This window comes from Caenorhabditis remanei, chromosome III (assembly GCF_010183535.1).
Source record: "Caenorhabditis remanei strain PX506 chromosome III, whole genome shotgun sequence".
NCBI lineage: Eukaryota > Metazoa > Nematoda > Chromadorea > Rhabditida > Rhabditidae > Caenorhabditis > Caenorhabditis remanei.
Window position 1 is genome coordinate 37,574 of NC_071330.1, and position 22,613 is coordinate 60,186.

At 38.6% G+C, this 22,613-nt stretch overlaps 5 protein-coding genes across 5 annotated transcripts; 4 read left to right on the forward strand and 1 right to left on the reverse strand.

The window, feature by feature from the left end:
* Positions 1-2,633: 2,633 nt before the first annotated feature.
* On the forward strand, positions 2,634-5,764 carry GCK72_008155 (uncharacterized protein; the record flags this gene model as incomplete). The annotated part of the gene is made up of 11 exons (XM_053726669.1): positions 2,634-2,714; positions 2,761-2,860; positions 2,913-3,016; positions 3,063-3,170; positions 3,217-3,384; positions 3,588-3,854; positions 4,006-4,188; positions 4,236-4,439; positions 4,691-5,002; positions 5,200-5,562; positions 5,612-5,764. 11 exons carry the CDS (start codon positions 2,634-2,636, stop codon positions 5,762-5,764), a joined length of 2,043 nt encoding a protein of 680 aa, XP_053586246.1.
* Positions 5,765-6,349: 585 nt separating this feature from the next.
* Positions 6,350-7,515, forward strand: GCK72_008156 (uncharacterized protein; the record flags this gene model as incomplete). Its single annotated transcript, XM_053726670.1, has 5 exons — positions 6,350-6,775; positions 6,845-6,861; positions 6,917-7,006; positions 7,065-7,301; positions 7,413-7,515. 5 exons carry the CDS (start codon positions 6,350-6,352, stop codon positions 7,513-7,515), a joined length of 873 nt encoding a protein of 290 aa, XP_053586247.1.
* A 231-nt stretch (positions 7,516-7,746) lies between these two features.
* Positions 7,747-12,415, reverse strand: GCK72_008157 (uncharacterized protein; the record flags this gene model as incomplete). The annotated part of the gene is made up of 8 exons (XM_003102120.2): positions 7,747-7,881; positions 7,929-8,080; positions 8,129-8,634; positions 8,680-8,783; positions 10,772-11,000; positions 11,213-11,288; positions 11,427-12,064; positions 12,258-12,415. 8 exons carry the CDS (start codon positions 12,413-12,415, stop codon positions 7,747-7,749), a joined length of 1,998 nt encoding a protein of 665 aa, XP_003102168.2.
* GCK72_008158 (uncharacterized protein) lies at positions 10,384-13,387 on the forward strand (the record flags this gene model as incomplete). The annotated part of the gene is made up of 9 exons (XM_053726671.1): positions 10,384-10,480; positions 10,780-10,954; positions 11,050-11,191; positions 11,401-12,138; positions 12,275-12,440; positions 12,505-12,779; positions 12,828-12,926; positions 12,983-13,120; positions 13,190-13,387. The coding sequence occupies 9 exons, from the start codon at positions 10,384-10,386 to the stop codon at positions 13,385-13,387; spliced, it is 2,028 nt and encodes a 675-aa protein (XP_053586248.1).
* A 1,095-nt stretch (positions 13,388-14,482) lies between these two features.
* Positions 14,483-18,760, forward strand: GCK72_008159 (uncharacterized protein; the record flags this gene model as incomplete). The annotated part of the gene is made up of 15 exons (XM_003102084.2): positions 14,483-14,563; positions 14,610-14,709; positions 14,762-14,865; positions 14,912-15,019; positions 15,066-15,233; positions 15,766-16,029; positions 16,435-16,617; positions 16,662-16,865; positions 17,108-17,419; positions 17,597-17,790; positions 17,876-17,974; positions 18,022-18,219; positions 18,266-18,361; positions 18,409-18,643; positions 18,689-18,760. 15 exons carry the CDS (start codon positions 14,483-14,485, stop codon positions 18,758-18,760), a joined length of 2,418 nt encoding a protein of 805 aa, XP_003102132.2.
* Positions 18,761-22,613: the final 3,853 nt, after the last annotated feature.

Consider the following 22,613-nt stretch of genomic DNA (forward strand, 5'->3'; position numbering starts at 1 on the left):
CGCACTTGCGCTTGCAATTACATTCAAACAAAATGATTCTCTTTATTTCAGAACAATCCATATTTCATCAATCTGAGTGTTCTCACTAAGCTCAAAAAATCGATAAACGACAACTGCCTGGCTCCATCATCTCCACTTCCTGAAATTCGTGACGTGAGATTCCCCGGATTCACTATGCGAACTCTACGGAAAGAGCTGAAATTCCTAGGACTCGTGAAACATTTTCCAGAAATTTCGGATCACGCTGAAATGGTTTATAAGGAACTGATCAATAATCAAAAGGAGAGTAATCCGAGAACTTGTGACATGTTTGATGCGGTGGAAAAGTGCCAGATTCGTTGCATTTTCGATAGGGTTCCAGAGGTTAGTTCGGTGGAGCGCGATTGCAAGAAACATTCTAAAATGTTGATTTAAATCTCATCGAGATATCGATTTCGGAAAAATAGCGCTAAAATCACAATTTTCAGCACTGACACTGATTTCTCTGTGAATTCTGAACCAAGAAACTGAGCTCTACCGCAATCGAGAGAGTATCGACGGTGAGATGCAGAGATTTTACACAGATTTTCACCGTTTTTCATCATTATTCGAGATTTTTTATCAATTGCGAAAAAGAAAATTGGTGAAAATCTGTGTCACAACAGTCTATTGATTCAGAACTCACTGAGAAATCGGCGTCGGATACAAAAATCTCTGCTGGAAATTGGTTTTCAATAACAAAAATTGAATTTTTCAGCACTAATCCTTCCGAAATCGATATCTCGATGAATTCTGAACCATTATTTTCTAATTTTCCGTATTTTTTTCAGCTAAAAACCTTCCTTCACCATCAAAAATCGTGCTCACGAGTCATCGGTCTAAAATGTGACACTTGTAATGGCGCGGCCCCTGAGTCCATCGAGACGATTGAGAATTCTGAAACGACTGAATCACTCAACATCTTGAATTTGAAGAGAAAGTCAACATTTAACGAGGAAAAGGAGGAGGTTAAGAAGCTAAAACGGTAGAGTAGTTTTAAGGGGGCGTGGCCTATTCCTAGCTAGGCCACGCCCCTTTAAAACTCGCTCAACTGACAATTATTGTTTCAGTGATGCATTGACTCAACAGAAGACAATGAATAAGAAGAAGAAGATCGCCGCACTCGAGAATGAATTGGCTGAATTGAAGGAAAAACTAGTAAAGTAAGCATTTCAGTGGAGCGCACTTGTATTATGTTAGAATTTTTTGTAGATATCACAAAGAGGAACTCGAGAAATTGACAGAGAAGAAGGGGATAGAAATTTCCAGAAAATCAGCAACTATCGATAAAATGGGAAGAGAGAAAGGACAGCTGAAGGCGGAAATTGCAAGATACAAAGCGAATGAAAACGTGCTTATGGAGGCGAAATTCCAGTGAGATAGAGCGCATTTTTATTGATAGGATGTTTAAAAATTTCAGGGATGCGGCAACTATCGATAGGTTGGAAAAAGAGAATAACAGTATGAAGTCGTGGAACGACAATTCTGTCGAATTTATGAGAAATATTATTGACAGGTAAGAGAAAGTGCGCTCCAGTAGACAATTTCTAATTTTTTCTTACAGAGAAGAACGAAAATTCGAGGAAATGAACGAGAAATTTTCCAAGAAAATTTTGGAATTGGAGCAGCAGTTGCAGAAAGAACGTCGATTGACTCCGCCCACTGCCACCTCATCTTCCTCAACTGTTGCCACGTCTTCACATTATCATAAATGCGAGATATGTCAAAACTTCATAAACCTAAGGGCTCAAGCGATGAAATGTGGGCGGTGTGGATTAAGATTCCATCCAGAGGTGATTGTCAATAGAGCGTATTTTCATTAATGAGAATATTTTTCAGTGTGCATGGGAAATGGGAGACAAGTGTTCGCAGTGCTTGGAACCTCTTCTAATCATCGGATAATAATTGGTTTCTTTCATACATTTTTTGTTGAAACAATGTCACTGAGTTTTTCGAACATTTTTATAGTATTTTTTGTTAATTTGTTATCTGTTTTACCGTTTTTTTTTCAATTGTCTTTGTTTATACTTGTTACAGTGCGCTTTCAGGCGATTTCTCTAATTTTTCCCATTTTTAGTGTGCATTTAAACGGCTCAATTACCACAATCAATGCCTAGAATGCAATTAAGATTTTCCGGAATTTTATAACATTTTCTGCCGATTTTGTTTAAATTATCATTGTTAATTTGTTATTTGTTTTACCTTTTTCCCCCATTGTTTTTGTTGTTTCTTCCCTATAAAAAGTGGCTTCTGATGTTTCTTGTTTTGATTATTCAAGTCGGTAAAGTTCCTATACTTTTTCTGTATTAAAAACACAAAAATTGCAGCTTTCTTGAAGTTTTTCTGCTCAAAAATCAGATTTCCAACTCGAAAAATTAATTACCGTACTCCTTCGTAAAAACATTAAAGGTCCATCATAAAATTTTGTCACCGGGTCTCGCCATGATTACAGTACTTTTTATGATTTTAAACTTTTTATGATTTTTCTTTTTATATAATTTCTTTTTACTTTTTTGCTGGACAATCGCGTTTTCGGAGCAAACTCTTTGTAAAATAGCCGTTTTTCTCGTTTAAAAATGGAAAAATAACTTTTAAAAATACTATTTTTCAGAGAAATGGCGACACCCGTCATGTCTCCCCCTCCAATCGCAACTGACGCTCTTCGAATCATTTCTGAGAATTATTTATTGGAAAAAGTACAGAAAATTAATCTTTTTATTATAAAAAACGTAACTTTTGCAGTTTCGCAACCGTTCTGAATCGAAAGACTGTCAATCCATCGACAAGGTAGAGGAAATCGATATGATTCAAGCTTTGTTCAAAAATTCGAGTGATTTGTTCAGTAAGCAAAGCTGGAAATTAAAAATTCCCATAAAAAATTAAATAAATTTCAGAAATGTACGGATCTCCTGAAGAATTTGTGGATAATTTGAAGATTTATCGAAATTTCACGACGAGTTACAAGTATTTCGAGACGAAACACGCGATTCCATTCTATGTGAGTCCTGAAAATTAGAAAATTCATGTGAAAAATATATTTTCAGACTACTCCGATCGTCTATATGAGTCTGAAAGGAGGGATATTTATGGCCAAAGCAGATTTCTATGTGTTGTTGGAGAATATTGCACTGAGAAATCTTCATCCGAAATCGGTAGGAAAGTGGGCGTGGCTTCTAAAACAAATTTATATAAATTCAGAACTCAAATTCCCACGAAGTCGGTGTGTATACTTCATTTCTTGCGCTGTTTATCAAAATTAAAGCGAAAGATGTCAATCGGAAATTGGAATTTGTTCGATTTGATAAGAAGGAAATCGATGATATCGAGAATGAGTTTGTGATGGGAATGGAGCTCAGTGATGGACCTGTAAGTCAAAATTCTAAATCTAAACTACTGAAAAAATTGATTTTCAGTGAAAAGTTTGAGTTGTCCGGTCGAAATGTTCAAAATTTCATCATTTTCAGCTCAAATTTTCACAATTTCAGGCTGATAAGTTCGAAATTTCACACATTTTGATCGAAAAATCACATTTTTAAATAAAAAATCAATATTGATCCAACTATTTTCAGTCGTCAACAACAGATCTTTCATTCCATGGACAAAAACTTCCCGGCGGAACGATGAAACAATTCAACGAGAAAATGAGGGAATACCTCCCGGGAGTCGCCGATGATGATATACTTTTCCAACGTCTGGAATCTGCAAATGGTAGTTATGAAAAGGAGGAAAGACCACTTCGATTAGCTCAGTTGATGTATGAATTGGAAACTATGAGAAGTTGTTTGAATGGAATAATCAATAAACGTCCTCACTTGTTCCATCGGAAATCTAAGAAGGTTCGTATCAGGAATTGGATGATTTTGAAATAAAATCTCACAGTGTCATCGGAGTTTTTAGCTCGAAAAAAGGCATTTCCGACGGCCCTGTAAAGTCTGGCTCCTCCCACTTTTGCAATATTCGCCGCATAATGTCTATTCCCTATTTCAGACCCAACCATCATCACCGATTGTCGTCAGAATGTTTGAGGATGGTGACCGTCAATTTGTGATGAACGGAGAGTTTTTGAAAGCAATCGATCTGGATGTAAACTACTCGCCTAAAGACGTTTGTGAAGTTCTTGATATGAAGGACGTGTTGGAGAAATATAAGGATCATGTGGATCGAATTGAGGTAATCTTGATTGACAATTAGCAGAACCTAATTCATTATTTTTCTAGTTCATCCGCACGCCAATTCTCCGTTCGAAACACAAGGCAGTGCCAATACGATTGATAGATAGTCTAGAATTCTGTGTTCTCGCCGTCGATGGTCTATTCGAAGTTCTCAAAGAACTTATTCTCGGATTGAAATTGTTCCAACACGTTGAAGAATGGCCGAAAGCGATTTTCAAGCAGATTCATACGGTTTTCGACCCAAAAGTTGTAAGTTTTTGAAAGGGGGAAGTGCGCTCTGTTGAGAAATCAAGATTGGCTCGTGTACTCCCCGTGGACAAGTGGCATTCTGGAAATTTTGAAACCGGTTCCGAAGTGTTTCCGTTACGAAACATTATAACTTTTTGATTAGGCAACCTTCCGCTTGTCCACGTGTAGTTCACGCTTGTTCTGATCATTTCTCGATAGAGCACACTTGCGTTTGTAATTACATTCAAACTAAATGATTCTCTCTATTTCAGAACAATCCATATTTCATCAATCTGAGTGTTCTCACTAAGCTCAAAAAATCGATAAATGAAAACTGCCTGGCTCCGGCATCTCCACCCCCAGACATTCGCGATGTGAACTCATTCAGATTCACTATCCGAAATCTACGGAAAGAGCTGAAATTCCTAGGACTCGTGAAACATTTTCCAGAAATTTCGGATTACGCTGAAATTGTTTATAAGGAAGTGATGAAGTGTCGAAAGGAGAGTAAACTGAGAACTTGTGACATGTTTGATGCGGTGGAGAAGTACCAGTTACGCTGCATTTTCGATAGGGTTCCAGAGGTTAGTTCGGTGGAGCGCGATTGCAAGAAAAAAGCGAAAATTTGGATTAAAATCTTATCGAGATATCGGTTTCCGGAAAATAGCGCTGAAATCGCCTTTTTAGCCACAAAAATTGAAATTTTCAGCACTAATTTCTTCGAAATCGATATCTCGATGAATTCTGAACCATTATTTTCTAATTGTTCGTATTTTTTCAGCTTAAAGCTTTCGTCCACAGTCAAAAATCGTGCTCGCGAGTCATCGGTCTCAAATGTGACACTTGTAATGGCGCGGTTCGTGGGTTGGGAGAAATGGATAATAATCTGATGACAGTTTATGATGCCAAAATGGATGCGATGTGCCAGAAAGTGAGCGATTCACTTCCGATTGAAATGAGAAGGATGCCCGAGAACATAATGAAATATCGTCACTTTGCCATGCATCTTTTGAATGGACAAGTGCTCGAAAAGCTCAAGAAATTCACTGGAAGACTTTTGGCTCGTCCCACTACAATGGTCAAGAATCGTGCCACTTTTCAGAGACAAGCAGTGATGTTGTTGAATGAGTTAATGGACAAAAAAGTAAGAAAACTGTTAGCAACAAAAAGAATTGTTATTTCTAGGTGTCAAGTCGAGCAGCGATGATCAAACAGTGGCGGAAAAACGACGAATGGCTGCTGCGAGAGTATCTTCAATGGGTCCCCGGATCACTCCATCATACGATTTGTCATATGTGGCCACCACTGGAAGACGAAGAGATCGCTGTGATGAGAAGAAAGAATAATGGTTATTAGTTTTGTTTTTAGATTTGTTCATTTATTGCCTTTGTTTTTCATTGTTTGTACTAACTTTTTTGAAGATTTTCCTGTTTTTTAACGAGTTTGCAAATGTTTCCATTCAGATATTGTTATAAAGAATTATTGCTAATTGTTTAGTTTGTGTTGTTGTTGCTATGGTCTTTTCCATTGAATTTCTTACTATTACCTTCTGAAAAAAGGTCAGACAGGGCCATGAAAATTTTCAAATCGAAAATTGAAATTTTTTAATTTTTGAAGAATCTTTTCTTCAATTTTTTGCAAAAAAGTAGAATTTCGAATGATAGTCGAATGTACATATTTAGAATTTCTGATGCTTTTTGAGAAAAATTTCAGAAAATTTTGCGAAAAAATTATGAAAATTATTTTCTCGGCACAATTCTTACTACTGCGCTCCACCGAAATGGCGTTGAAAAATGTCTGTTTTTCTCTGAGTCTCTCAATTTCGCACGCTATTTTCTTCGATTTCGGTAGAGCGCGGTTGTGAAAATAGCAGAAATTCACTTTTTGAAGTAAAAAGAAACTCCAATTACAATATTGCAGCTGTCTGAAAGATGCGTCTCGTCGAAATTGGTGCTCTGCCGGATGACTCGGATCTCTCGCTTTGGGAAGCCAGTTGTGAGACTATCACTCATCAAATCTCACTGAAATTGGCTCGAAAAGAAGGCGGACTCATGGATATATTCAATGCCGTCGTCGCCTCGCTTCCCAGAAAATCCGACGTCTTCCGATATTCGGCGATTCTATCGAAACAGAATTTGGAGAAGGCTCATCAGAAATTAATCGAGAAGATCACAGAAATAATACCGATTTTGGTAGAAAGTGGATGGAAGAAGAGTCCCGACTATCAGAAGAATAGTCTTATCGATTGTTTTTCGCTTCTAGAAGAGTCTGAAGCCGTCAGGATATTCCAGAAGGCACAGGAGAGTCGGACGATTACAGAAGATGACGTGGATGAATATTTCGTGTTGTTTGATAAGGTAAATTTTGAAGAAAGCAAACAGATTGACATTCTCACTACCGATAAGATATTTATCCCGTTTTTCCAGAAATTCGATCGTCTCCTGTGATTTACTCAACTCATTTTCTCCGAAAATCTCAAAATCAATCGATGATTCCAGAAGACGTCTTGAAGTGGAGATGGTAGAACGTCTTCGTCGATCGGCATATCTCGAGAATCTCGGAGCACTTTCTCGTCGGAAATCATTCATGTAAGTGGCTGGCGTGTCGTTTGGCGCGTGGAGATCCCATGAAACGTCTCATTTTCAGCTCACTCTCCACTCTTCTCTCTAAAGAGAATCTCGTTCCGATGGCTACATCGAAAAAGTATTCGGCGTTGAATTCGCTGAAAATCAGTGAAGCTGATAAGGTGGCGATTCGACCGACGTATGATAAATATCGATATGAGACACCGAATAGTGATGAAGAAGGGAATGGAAGAGGGGTGTATGATGATGAATACGATGATGAATTCGATGGAAGAGAATTCAAAATGGAGAGGTTGAAGTGAGTTGTCTGGCGTGCTGTTGGCGCGTTAACTTATACTTTTTTCAGCTGAAAACGTCATCCGATGAGGACGAGCCGACTTCCAGAACTAACAAAAAGTGGAAATCAAAGTAGAGGAGTGTCATCTGGAGGACACCGTGGTGGTCGTGGTGAAACGACAACTTCTGGAGCTTCGAAGTCATCTGAAAGATACACCGGTGGACGTGACCGCTAGATGAAGGAACGTCACAGATAGGAAGAAGAGAGGCGCCTATTGAGAGGAATCGTCCAATTTTTAAAAATAATTTGTTTTTTTGTTCGGTTTTTTTTTCAGGTTTGTCTGATAAAATATCTAGTAATTTGGAGCGGAATGAGTATTTTCAAAAGTAACTTTCAAATTTACTCGAGAATAATGACAAAAAAATTGAAGAATAATCTTTGAAGAACAAGAAGAAAAGAAACAAGTTTAAATAGATTGGCCATGAAGAGAGATGGACTTCTGGAAGAGGCACGCCATCACGGAGTGATCCAACTCTTCGAGATTGTCTGGAAGAGCAGACGAGATTTCGGAGACTGTATTCAGTTTCGAGAGGCAAGACTTCTGCAAAATATTAGTTTTCTAATTTTGTCTTTCGAATCAACTATCACTTTGACGTCTTCCAACTTGTATTTCTTGGCCAGTCCCAATTGATCTTTCATCGAAATTCCTGAGTACTTCACGAGAAATTCTTCACATTTCTTGAAAGCCATAGGAGCTCTGAAATACTCGGCTAGTTCAAGAATCCCTGCGACTGTGGAATCTAAAATTGAAAAAATCACTTTTTTTGTTTGATCTACTCAAAAATTACCATCGATAGAATCTTCTCCCGTCAGTGTTTCCAAGAAACCCTGTATATGTGCAGCTTTTCGTCCAATCAGATCGAAAAATGTGAACTTCGGATATATCATGTAGAAGTCCCTCACTTCTTCCGAATGTGACGAGAAAAAATCTGGGTTGACGAAGAACTTCTTCCCTTCTCCGACTAGTTGGAAATTGGTAGATGTTTTCACATCTTCCCCAAAACTTATTGGATCAATTCCAGAAATCTTCAAATCTTTCACAGTGACCTCCACTTGCATTTTCTCATCATCAGCGAATACCTTCACAAAATCGGCTTCCTTCGAACAGCACAAAATCGAGAGATTTTCCGGAGAATTGAAGTTGAAGTCCTTGAATTTGGTCCACTCTCCTCCTGTTGGAGAGGCGATCTTCACATCGAGTTCTCCTTGAATCGACCATTCTTCAGAATTCTCTGGAACCTCGACTCTCAGAGCAAGTCCAAAACGATCTTTCGGACGGAATGCGATCAATGACCTGAAAAAAGTTAAAGAAATTATTAATATAGTTTCCAAAAATTACCAGTTGATTCCAAATCTTCTCTTTTTCTCTTCTTTCTTCACGTCATTAAGATCAAAGACCTGTCTCAAAACGATGTTTCCAAGAATTGTAGATGTTGGTACCATCTGTAATACAAATTAAAGGTTTCAGATCAACATAAAAACGTCGAATCGCCACAATTCCGGTTCTCCTGACTCAAAAGGAACTACGATGGAAGAGCCTTTCCACGCGGCCGTGTAGTCCTCTCGGACAATATTTTTGATCTATTCGATGTTTCCTCTCACATTCCGATAGTTTGTAATCTGTTCTATTGAGTGGTGATAATCAGAAACTGCAAAACTCCCGAAAAGTTAAATTTTTCTGCTCCGAAGTTTGCTCATTTTTCATCATAACTAATCCAAATCCGAGCGCCAATTCGGGAGGAGTATCGGGTTTGTAAAGACAATTAGCTGCTGCTTCGGCCAGCGGTCGGATGGCTCAGTGGCAGTGAGGGGCGCTGATAGGAGGTAAGTCTGGAGATCGACCCTCTCTCGTTTTAATTTTTTTTGCTTTTTGAAAACCGGCTATAAAATGTTAATTACAACTTTTTTCAAACTCTCTTACAATTTTTTTCAATTTTGAACTGATTTCTACATTATCTGCAAATTTAGAAAAAAACTTTTTCGAAAAAATTGTATGCTCTCATGACCTCATTCATGGTTGGTTATCTTCTTTGACTTTTCTTTCATTAAACTTGATTTTTCCGTGGACACGCCAGATTAACTGTGCAAGAGAAGATTCCATTCGAATGAAATATTCTCCTCAAAGTTTCATTCGATTTCTCTAATTTTTCCCAGCTTTTGTGTGCATTCAAACGGCTTAAAGACCACACTCGATGCCTAACATGGAAATCTTCCGAATGTTTGATAAGGTTTTGTGCCAATTTTGTTATAATTTTCATCTTTAATTTGTTATTTGTTGTTACCTTTTTCTCGCTGTTGCCGTTTTTGTTGTTTCTTCCAGATAAAAAGTGGGTTCTGATGTTTCTTGCTTTGATTATTCAAGTCGGTAAAGTTCCTATACTTTTTCTGTATTAAAAACACAAAAATTGTAGCTTTCTTGAAGTTTTTCTGTTTAAAAATCAAATTTCCAACTCATAAATTAATTACCGTACCCTTCGTAAATCCACACTAAAGGCACATTACCAAATATTGTCACCGCGTCTCGCCGCGATGTACAGTACTTTTAATTCTTAATTCTTTTTTTTCGGCTGGACAATCACATTTTCAGAGCAAACTCATCGTAAAATAACCGTTTTTCTCGTTTAAAAGTGGAAAATAACTTTTAAAAAATACTATTTTTCAGAGAAATGACGACACCCGTCATGTCTCCGCCCCCAATCGCAACTGACGCTCTTCGAGCGATTTCTGCCAATTATTTATTTGAAAGAGTACGGATAAATTAATTTTTTGAAACAAAAAGTGTATTTTTCGCAGTTTCGTGATAGCTTTGAACTGAAAGACAGTGAATTCGTCGATAAGAAAGCTGAAATCGATATGATTCGAGATCTATTCGATAATTCGAATGATTTGTTCAGTCAAAAAACTCAGTTGATCGCAACAGTCTTTCTCACGCTTTTCCGCTTAATGTCGTACATTTTTTATCGTTTAGGGTGTTGTGTGGCCTTCTCAAGGATTGGCCCCAGCCCAATTTTTCTTGCTATCAAGCTAATCAGTTTTATTTCAGATGTCATCACCTCCAAAGCGACCACGTGGAAGACCACCCAAAAAACGGTTTTTTGGCAACAATGCGCGGTTACGCGCAAATGCGGTTACTGTAAATAGTGAGTTGAAGATCGAATTGTGCAATGGAGCGCGTTTGAGAATAAGAGAAAAAATATATAAAGAAAATTTTCCAGAAAATACCAACAACGTGGCAACTTCATCTTCCACGAGCCAAATAGACCGTACAGGCATGTTTTTATCATTTTTCAGAAAAATAAATCATTTCTCGTTTAATAATTACCACTAAAAACAAGAAATTCGAAGCAACTCGAGAACTTTTCAAGAACATTTTAAGCAATAGGCAGTCTACAAGACTCCTTCATTGGAAAAATGCGAATTCCAATTTTTACATTTTCAGTCCGAGTTGAACAATCGTCCGATGGATACGGAACTGTCAAAGCGCCAGAATACGTTGACGAAGACGACGCGGAGTTGGAAGTGAGAAAATCGCTGAGCGGAGGAGAGCCAGTAGTGAAGGAGATTATTGACGAGAATGGGGATGATGAGTTGGCGGTGGTGGCCGAAGTGAAGAAGTGAGCGTAAAGAGGGATTATTGTGGGAAATTTGAGAAAAAAAAAGCTGAAATTGTATTTTATTTTAGCAATGATCGTTAAATTTAATTTTTCAGCTCGACCGGAACTCTTCCCTCCAATGTATCTGCTGGACGTGAGAAGAAGTTCAAGTGTACGAAATGCTCGAACTCATTCTTTACGAATTCCTCACTCAAACATCACGCTGAGAATGATCACAAATGGGATGCCGATAGAACAGTGTACAGTATGGAGTCTTACGGTATTCCGAAGACTACGAGAGCAGCATACCTGTGTAGAAAATGCTCGATTGCGTTTGAGGAGCAGGCGAAGCATACTAAACATATGGCGAGTACTTGAATTCAAAATTTTCTGATTTAAGATAAATTTGAGACCGAATTTTCTAATAATTGCCATCTAAACGAGTATAACATTTCCGCTATTTTCAGGAACAACACGGTGAAACGACGCTCACATGTGCCGATTGCTGTGGAATCGCCTTCAACCACACCGAACTCAAGAACCATCTCCAAGCGCATCGCGACAAGAAAGTACACTTCGCATGTGGAACATGTCTCGTCCGATTCCCGTCTGATCTCGCTCTTATGGAGCATTTGAAGCTGACTCACGAGACGGAACTCTTCTATTTCTGCAAAATTTGTGCTCGCGGATCGACGATTCCCGATTACGTCTACAAGCATACATCGACTCACACTGGACATCACTACACACACGCACAGAGAATCGGAGCTGTTCCAGTTCAACTTTTGAATTATAAACCGGCGAACGAGAAGGATTTCGCGATACAGGTGCTTTTGAAAATCCTTCAACTCCACACACCATCGGATTGCACGCATCGATCGATGTTGGTGCAATGTGACACTCTGGTCACTTGTAAGACTTGTCACTGTTTCCAACAATGGTTCAGCTATATGGCTTACAATAAGCATAGCGAAGAGACCGGCTATCCAACTTTTGTCAACATGGAGCCATACGCCGACGATCGGAAAGATTTCCCATTGATTCGTTATCTTAGTGATGAGAATCGATCGAGTATGCTTCGTTCCGGCAATGTGAAGGCTATTTCGGGTATGCGGAATCCAAATATTGAAGCTAATATGGCTCAAACTCAGCCAGTCTCAATGATGAGAAATCATATTGCGACGTCGACAAAGTGTAAATTCGCGGTAAGAATTATTTTATAGTAGCAGAGAGCTCAGACAAGCAGATACTCTAGACTCTTTGGATCTCTCCTTGCTCCACCTCATAGCTCTTCGTTAGAGCGCACTTTCAGCGTACTCCTAACCCTTCTTTTCTTTCCAGGGATGCGACAAAATTCTCTATTCGGAGTTCGATCGTCAACTCCACACCATGCACGAATCCGACAGTTCGTGGTTCTGCCACCAATGCGGAAATTCGCAAAAATCGGAAATGGACTTGTTCCTCCACTACGTCCGCGAGCATTTGACACCGGTTCACGCCGAACAACGTGAGTTTGCTTCTTTTTTTTTTGATAATTAGACCTCAATCTCATAATTTTTATTAATTTTCAGAAGTCACCGGATTCAAATCGAACGTGTTCAAACTCCAATGCCCACTGTGCCAAAAACTCGAGTTCCAGTCGCCAAAAGCCCTTGAAAAGTACATTCGGACAGAGCACGCGGCGGAATTTCCATTTGAAGCGTCGTGCTGTGATGCGCGTTTCGCAGTGAAACAACTCTGTGATCTACACGATAAGAAGCATACGGAATTCCTCGAAGCGAATGGAACCGACGTGATGTGTTGCCTGATTTGTGGATCACTAGATATGTGGTCACTACCGAAAGATGTAAGTTTCCAAAGTGCGCTCTATTGAAAGTCTCTTTTCCTATTTCAGCAAACAACCGAATGCCTTCAGTCGCATATGATTCGTCACGGACTTGACTATCTCTCGTCGTGCAGATGTTGTTTGAAACAGTTCCCTGCTGACATTTATGTCAGTTTTCTCATCGAATGTTTTGATCTATTACTAAACCACGCCCCTTTTTCCAGCAAACCCAAGGAATTGAGCACATTCGTGAAGAGCACTGTTTCGTAAACAGTGAATCGAAGCAAGTGGTTTGCAAGTTGTGTGGACAAACCGGAATGACGGATGAGCAGTTTGCGGATCATTGCCGGAAGAGTCACTTGGTGAGTTTCAAGCTCCGCCCCTTTTTTTGCAATTTCACCGCGCAGTTTATTTATTTTCCATCATTTTAGTTCAACATCCTTGTGAAATCCTCCCATTCAACACGCGGTGAGCTCGTTGTCTCAACTGGAGATGAATACGACAACTACACTGGACTGAAAATATCGAAAGCTGCTGGGAGACTTCGTCCATCAACATCTGGAGCAGCTGGCTCTGGAGAGTCCTCCCGACCCACTAATGGGGAAGCTGAAGTAATCACAATTGACTGATAAATAATTGATGTCCTCTTGTTTCATTGTTTTATAATAACGTTAATCTACTGTTTTTATTGATTTTTTGTTTTATTTCATGAATTGTAATATTGTTTTGTTATTAATAACTTCGCATACATTAAATTGTTGTTTTTTCTTTTCTGGTTAACAACTCGTTCTATAGTGCAGATTTTAACCAATTTCGTCGTCGTTGTCTAAAAATCTGAAACTCTGAAAACAAAAAATATTTAAAAATAAAAGGAATAAAAGTTGAGGTTTTGAAGTTGACAGCTTCCTATAAATTAAATTTTTCTCGAAAATATTCCAATTTTTGGCGAAAAAAGTTCTTAAGACTGATTTTTTGTAGATTTCAAAGGTTTTTGAGAAATATACTTGATGAAAAATATGGAAAATGTTCAGAAAATAAATTTTTTTGCAAAATAAAAATTGAAGTGAAACAAATTCAACATTTTTGGAATTTTATAAGTCTGGTCAAATTAAGTCAAGAGAAGAAATCAGATATCCACTTTGCAGGAAAATATTCCATTCGAAAGTAATGATTTCCTCGAGATTACAACCGATTTCTCTAATTTTTCCCAGCTTTTGTGTGCATTCAAACGGCTTAAAGACCACACTCGATGCCTAACATGGAAATCTTCCGAATGTTTGATAAGGTTTTGTGCCAATTTTGTTATAATTTTCATCTTTAATTTGTTATTTGTTGTTACCTTTTTCTCGCTGTTGCCGTTTTTGTTGTTTCTTCGCCGTAAAAAGAGGGTTCTGATGTTTCTTGCGTTGATTATTCAAGTCGGTAAAATTCCTTAACTTTTTCTGTATTAAAAACACAAAAATTGTAGCTTTCTTGAAGTTTTTTCGTTTAAAAATCGAATTTCCAACTCGAAAAATTAATTACCGTACTCCTTCGTAAATCCACACCTATGGCACATCACCAAATATTGTTACCGGGTCTCGCCGCGATGTACAGTACTTTTAATACTTAATTTTTTTTTTCGGCTGGACAATCACATTTTCAGAGCAAACTCATCGTAAAATAACCGTTTTTCTCGTTTAAAAGTGGAAAATAACTTTTAAAAAATACTATTTTTCAGAGAAATGACGACACCGGTCATGACTCCGCCCCCAATCGCAACTGACGCTCTTCGAGCGATTTCTGAGAATTATTTATTGGAAAAAGTACAGAAAATTAATCTTTTTATTATAAAAAACGTAACTTTTGCAGTTTCGCAACCGTTCTGAATCGAAAGACAGTCAATCCATCGACAAGAAAGAAGAAATCGATATGATTCAAGTTTTGTTCGAAAATTCCAGTGATTTGCTCAGTAAGCGAGGCTGAAAATTAAAAATTCCAATAAAAAATTTAATTAATTTCAGAAGTGTACGGATCTCCTGAAGAATTTGTCGATAATTTGAAGATTTATCGAAATTTCACGACGAGTTACAAGTATTTCGAGACAAAACCGGCGATTCCATTCTATGTGAGTCCCAATAATTTGAAAAAATATATAAAAAATATATTTACAGACAAGTCCAATCGCATACGAAAGTCTGAAAGGAGGGATATTTATGGCCAAAGCAGATTTCTATGTGATTTTAGAGAATATTGCACTGAGAAATCTTCATCCGAAATCGGTAGGAAAATGGGCGTGGCTTCTGAAACAAATTCATTAATATTCAGAACTCAAATTCCCACGAAGTTGGTGTGTATTGTGCATTTCTTGCGCATTTTCTCAAAATTAAATCGAAAGATGTCAATCGGAAATTGGAATTCGTTCGATTTGATAAGAAGGAAATCGATGATATCGAGAATGAGTTTGTGAAAGGAATGGAGCTTTCCGAAGGGCCGGTGAGTCAGAATTCAGAATCTTTAGAGTTTTTCGATCGAAAAGTTCACGATTTCAGCATTTTCAGCTCAAATTTGTGATTGTTAAGTCAAAAATATACTCCTGGATTCACTGTGATTCTCATTTTAAGTTTATTCATTGAAAAACTGAGATTTTTCAACAAAACATCGTGACCTTCGTCTTGTGGGTTGAAATAGTCATGAAACTTTTCAAATTTTCATGAAAAACTCAATTTTTGGTGTGAAAATCTAAGTTTTCAGTAAACAAATCGATTTTACCGTATAACAATGACCTAAACTTTGGTTTTCACACTTAAAAATTAGTTTTTCATAATAATTATCAAATTTTTATGACCACTTCTCCCCACGACGTAGTTTTTAGTCGAAATTTTCGTTTTGACTCATAAATTACAGTTTTAACCTGAAACAATCGAAATTTTACGCATTTCGACCGAAAAAATCACATAATTTTAAAATGAACAATTCAAAAGTTCAATTGGAAATCAAAAATCAATATTTATCTTACAATTTTCAGCTCTCAACAGACACTTCATTTCATGGACGCAAATCTCCCGGCGGAACGATAAAACAATTTAACAAGAAAATGAGGGAATATCTCCCGGGAGTCGCCGATGATGATGCACTTTTTCAAAGTCTGGAATCAGCAAATTGTAGTTTTGACAAGGAAGAAAGACCACTCCGATTAGCTCAATTGTTGTATGAATTGGAAACTATGAGAAGTTGTTTGAAGGGAATAATCAATAAACGTCCTCACTTGTTCCTTCGGAAATCTAAGGAGGTTCGTATCAGTAATTGGATCATTTTGAAAGAAAATCTCACAGTGTCATCGGAAATTCCTTTGATCTGGCAAGGCTTGAGCGGAACGGAACGCTTTTGAAGTGGCGGAATATAACGTCATTTTTAAAAGACGGCGTCATTTTGTTGTAAAAAATGGTTAATTTTCTTTTTTAGTAAAAACTGAAAGTTTTATTGCAAAAAACATCTTAAAATGTTGTGAAATCTGAAAACACGAACAAACATTTCAAGTTGAGAACATCTATGCGGAACTTCAGAAACATGCCTGATTCTTAGTCTGGAAATTCAAAAGTTTTTAGCTCGAAAAAGGCATTTCCGACGGCCCTGTAAAGTCTGGCTCCTCCCACTTTTGCAATATTCGCCGCATAATGTCTATTTCTTATTCCAGACCCAACCATCATCACCGATTGTCGTCAGAATGTTTGAGGATGGTGACCGTCAATTTGTAATGAACGGAGAGTTTTTGAAAGCGGTCAATCTGGATGTAAACTACTCGCCTAAAGTTTTTTATGGAGTTCTTGATATGAAGGAAGTATTGGAGAAATATAAGGATCATGTGGATCAAATTGAGGTAATCTTGGTCTATCAGCGGAACCTATTCCAATTATTTTCCAGTTCATCCGTACACCAATCCTCCGTTCGAAACACAAGGCAGTGCCCATTCGATTGATAGATAGTCTAGAGTTCTGTGTTCTCGCCGTCGATGGTCTATTCGAAGTTCTCAAAGAACTTATTCTCGGATGGAAACTGTTCCAACACACTGAAATATGGCCGATAGGAATATTCAAGCAGATTCATACGGTTTTCGACCCAAAAGTTGTAAGTTTTTGAAAGGGGGAAGTGCGCTCTATTGAGAAATCAAGATTGGCTGGTGTACTCCCCGTGGACAAGTGGCATTCTGGAAATTTTGAAACTGGTTCCGAAGTGTTTCCGTTACGAAACATTATAACTTTTTGATTAGGCAACCTCCCTTCCACGTGTAGTTCACGCTTGTTCTTATCATTTCTCATTAGAGCGCACTTGTGCTTGCATTTCAAATAAAATGACCTCCTATATTTCAGACTAATCCATATTTCGTCAATCTCGCTGTCCTGAATAATCTGAAAAAATCAATAAACCAGAACTGCCTGGCCACGTCATCTCCACTCTCAGAGATTCGCGACGTGAAACAACCCGGATTCACCATACGAAAGCTCCGTAAAGACCTGAAATTCCTGGGACTCGAGAATCATTTTCCTGAAATTACGGATCACGCTGAAATTGTTTATAAAGAAGTGATGGAATATCAAAAGGAGAGTAATCCGAGAATTTGTGACATGTTTGATGCGGTGGAAAAGTGCCAGTTACGCTGCATTTTCGATAGGGTTCCAGAGGTTAGTTCGGTGGAGCGCGATTGCAAGAAACATTCTAAAATGTTGATTTAGATCTCATCGAGATATCAGCTTTTGAAAAATAGCGCTGAAATCGCCTTTTTAGCCTTTTTTTCAGCTCTAATTTTCCCCATATCGATATCTCGATGAATTCTGAATCGATTTTCCGTATTTTTTCAGCTAAAAACCTTCCTTCACTATCAAAAATCGTGCTCACGAGTCATCGGTCTTAAATGTGACATTTGTAATGGCGCAGTCCCTGAGTCCATCGAGACGATTGAGATTTCTGCAACGACTGAATCACTCAATGCTTTGGAAATTTCGAAATCGAGCAAATCGAACAAGAAAAATGAGAAGATTGAGAAGATGAAAAAGTAGAGTGTTTTTGAGGGGGCGTGGCCTATTCCTTGCTAGGCCACGCCCCCTCAATACTCGTTCAACTGACAATTTATGTTTCAGTGATGCATTGACTCAACAGAAGACAATGAAGGTAAATAAGAAGAAAAAGATCGCCGCCCTCGAGAAAGAAGTATCTGAGCTGAAGGAAAAACAAGAAGAGTAAGAATTTCGGTGGAGCGCACTTGCAATTTTTGAATTTTTTGTAGAGATCGTGGCAAGGAACTCGAAAAATTGACGAAGGAAAAGCTCGAACCGAGCACTCGTTGCAGTACCGCTGTATTGAAGTTAGAAATTTCTAGACAAGCCGCAACTATCAATAAAATGGGAAGAGAGAAAGGACAACTGAAGGCGGAAATTGCGAGATTGAAGGCAAATAAAACCACACTCGTCGAGGCGAAATCCCAGTGAGATAGAGCGCATTTTCATTAATAGGATGTTTAAAAATTTCAGTAATGTGGCAACTATCAGTAGGTTGGAAAAAGAGAACAAATCGTTGAAGTCATTGAATGCCAACAGTATGGAATTGATGACAAATGCCGTTGCTCGGTGAGAGAAAGTGCGCTCCAGTGGACTATTTCTATTTTTTATTTCAGAGAAGAAGCAAAATTCGAGGAAATGCGCGAGAAGTTTTCCAAGAGAATTGCGGAATTGGAGCAGGAGTTGGAGAGAAACCGCCAACAAGCTCCACCCACTCCCACTCCGTCTTCCTCAGCCGTAGCCTCGTCTTCACGTAGACTAGACGGAAATTGCGGGAATTGCCGGACCTTCTTGAACCAATCGGCGCCAACGATGGAATGTCAGCAGTGTAGAAGAAGATTCCATCCAGAGGTGATTGTCAATAGAGCGTGATTGCATTATCAGAATATTTTTCAGTGTGTAACCGGATGTTGGGGAATGAAAGACGTGTGTTCGCATTGCTTGGGACAACTTCTCATCATCGAATAACTCAATTTCTCTCATAGATTTTCCAAACAATGTTGATGTCATTGATTTTTTCTATCATTTTTATAGTATTCCTTGTTAATTTGTTATCTGTTTTACCGTTTTTTGTCTCTTAAGGCTTATTATTTGTTCCTTTAATTGTAGTTTTCTTGTTAACATTAAGAATCAGCAGATGTTCTGACTGTTCCACTGATGAAAACAACACCATCCAAAACAATGAATTATCGTTTCGGCCGCTACGTTAGACGATTGAGAGCAATAAACTAAGATATAGAAGGGATGCCGCGGCCTCATCAGTAACGAACATCCCTTTTACTGTGAAAAAATAAAGTTTGGCCAAGGATTTTCAAAAAATTTTCGCGGGCAAAACATTTGGTGTACGTTCACTTTCACCCCCCACCTCTATCACAATTGCCCCCCACCTGCACGGAAGGGAATGGCCCCCCCATTTTCCTTTCATTATCTATTCAGTTTTAAAAATTCGTGACCATTCTATGCACCGCGTGGCCCTCGTGTTTGAAGTAGCAGTTCGTTTTTATTAGGATTTCTTATTTATTTCGATTTATCGAAGACTCCAGAATGGTTATAGAGGCAAGTAGGGACCATTAGGGGTAAGTAAGGGTCATGTGTGAACTCTATTGGGGGTGATTATGGATACATGGACTAGTTCCACATTCCTCCCCCACTCTGATAAGGATTCCATAATTGCCCCCCATGTAAAAATAGGGGGGCAATTGTGAACTCTATGGGGGGTGATTGTGGAAACTTGGAGTAGTTCCACATTCCTCCCCCACATTTTCAGGCTCATCGATTAGTTTTTCTCTTAATCTTAGGCTTAGGCTTCTTCTCAATCTTAGGCTTAGGCTTCTTCTAAATCTCAGGCTTGGGTTTTTTCTAAATCTCAGGCTTGGGTTTTTTCTAAATCTCAGGCTTAGGTTTTTTCTAAATCTTAGGCTTAGGCTTCTTCTGAATCTTAGGCTTAGGCTTCTTCTGAATCTTAGGCTTAGGTTCAAAGATCATGTCTTTACTCGAACCGGGCGGGGGCAATTGTGGAAACATATAGTACTTCCACTTTCCTCCCCCACTCTGATAGTGATTCCATGATTGGCCCCCATGGGGGGAGATAATATACCGTACAAGTAGGGGGGCAATTGTGAACTTCATTGGGGGTGATAGTGGAAGTATACCTAAGGGTTCAGAATGACCCCCCATTCCCGTTCTTGGGGGGCAATCATGGACTGTCGAAAGTTCATGATCACCCCCCGCTCTGTTATAACCCCCCACCATGGAATCATACCCCAAACCTGTGGGATGGGGGGTGATACCATAACGTGGGGGGTCCTTCCGGAGTGGGGGGCGATTGTGGAAATATACCAAACATTTTAGTGGAAAAGTGCACGGAAGATTTTCAGCCCGCCCGCGACGATTTTTCTGAAAATCCTGCCTAAAAATGAAAAATTCAGAAAAAATAGTTCAATTTTGGATGATTTCTGATGTTTGACAGTTTCTTTGCGTGTCTGAATACATATTTGAAACAGATTTGAAGAAAAGAAGAAGAAAAAACACAGTTTTAAAGCGGGCAATGCATCAGAGGTGGCTTTCACAATGATTCGCATTCAAAACTGATCAAAAATTATTTTGAATCGAATGAAAACATATTACAAGTTACAGAAACCAGTATGTTTTGTTAAAGACGACGAATTTTCTGTATAGTTTTTAGACAATACGAATCTAAATCAGTTTCGAGTGTTTTGTTTTATCAATTGGCGGTATTTGCGCATTTCTGACACATTCCTCTCGAATAACTACGAATCACTTCTATTCTCACAAAAATAGGACGCTTCGATGTCCAAAAACGTGGAATTTTTGCTGAAAAACATTCATATTATGCTATAATTAGGGACCGCAATGACCGTGGGCGGAGTTTTTCATTTTCTTCTCTTGGGACTAGGGCTGTTAGTTGCGGCAATCACCGGCAAGCAGGCGCCGCTTATTTTCACGTTAATTGCCTAAAAAGCAATTTCATTTCCGAAACTTGCTTCCATCGCCGGTTTCATTTCCAAACCGGCGTCAAACGCCGGTTTCATTTCTGAACCGGCGTTATTCGCCGGTTTTCATTTCAAAAAACGGCGTCAAACGCCTGTTTTTTTCGTAGAAAATATACTGGAAATGAATAAAAATGCTGAAAAACCGGCGTCATTCGCCGGTTTCATTTCCGGCGTGTGTGACAATCGCCGGTTTCATTTCCGGTGTTTGCCGCAATCGCCGGTTTTATTTTCGGCGTGTGCGACAATCGACGGAAATGAAACCGGCGTTGCTGCCCGAAAACGCCTGTTTTAACAGCCCTACTTGGGACGTCATGGGGAGGTTATTGAAATGTTTGGTGGACTGCCCTGAGAGCCCAGTACGATAAAACAGAATGAAAACTTTCGACCCCTATGTAATCGAGTATGTAGAATTCGATGAGAACACTTTCCTTTCACCCAAATGTTTAGTTTTCTCAGTAAACTGAAAAAACGTACTGCTTTTTTCAGAAAAATGTCACGTTTAGTTTGTTCTAGGTCGAACACGCATCATTTTTTGACAGTTTCTAATAGTTCTGGACTTACTCTAATAGGTTTTGAAAGAAAGTTCGATTTTCGTGCTGTCGAATTTTTTTGGGAGCCATCTGAACTGCGAGGCATCACACCAAAAAACTTTCTGTGATAACATATCTATTTTCTGACATATTCTTTTTGGACATCTCTTCAGATACCTGGGGCCAAAATTTGGAAGCGCGTTGATTCGTAAATTGTGATTTTTTCGAGGTCGGAAGACAACAGACTCAGAAAGAAAAGTAGTTTTCCCGACAGTTAAGGTTAAAGGAGATCAAACACGCATCATTTCTTGACGGATTCAGATTCTACGCAAAATTTCGATCTAGATCCACTTGGAAACAAAAAATTTCGTGCTGTCGAATTTTAGATATTTGATGTTTTTTCTCGAAATATGCTGAATATCCTTCAAAAAATTCTCTTGAATTTTAAAAAATCACGTCAAAAATATATTTTCCTTTTATCAGCGTCACCTTTGTGTTTGTTTAGTTCAGTGGATAACACGTTGGGTTTTTAATCAAACAGTTTCTGGTTCCAGCTTTCCCAAATTTTGCAAAAATTTGACTGACTGAACGTGAAAATAGAAAATATTTTTTGCGTGGTCAGGAAAACGAAAGGATTCCCCAAGAGAATTCAGTAGAAACCATGGCTGACCAAAAGGTCCTGTAACTTCGGAGAGAGTGAATATTTTCGGAAAAAAATTTGGGAATGTACTTCGATATACCTGAAGAACAGGTCAAGATGGAAATTTTTATGAAAAAATTAGTTTGAAAAAAATGTTGCGGTCTCTAGCTATAATTTAACAATCACTGTTTCTTCTTGTCATTTTCCCTGTTTTCTCCAAATCATCCCACCAAAAATCGCCAAAGCTCAAAAAATGAACCGTGACTGAAAAAACGCTCTTTCTGTGAGTTTTCTCGCTTCATCTGACAAATCTCGTGCCTTTTTCGTCAAAACGATCAAATTATAAAACCGTGTGAGGCGCTTTAACGCAGAAAATTCTGATATTTTCAAGAAAATACGATCAGAAACTCGTAAAATTGATCCACGTCGCAATTGTAAAAGGCATGAATGCGCCTGTTCATCCTTTTAACATTTCAGTCTGTCTTAGGTATATTCTTGATGATTGCAATCATTTATTGGCCGGTATAGCAAGGAGAAGGACTCTCGTCCTTCCCCCGCACCAGTGAAGTATATACTCTATGTAAAGAGGAGAAAAGGGGACTCTCGGCCGGCCGCTGGGTTGTTTACGCCCCGCTGAG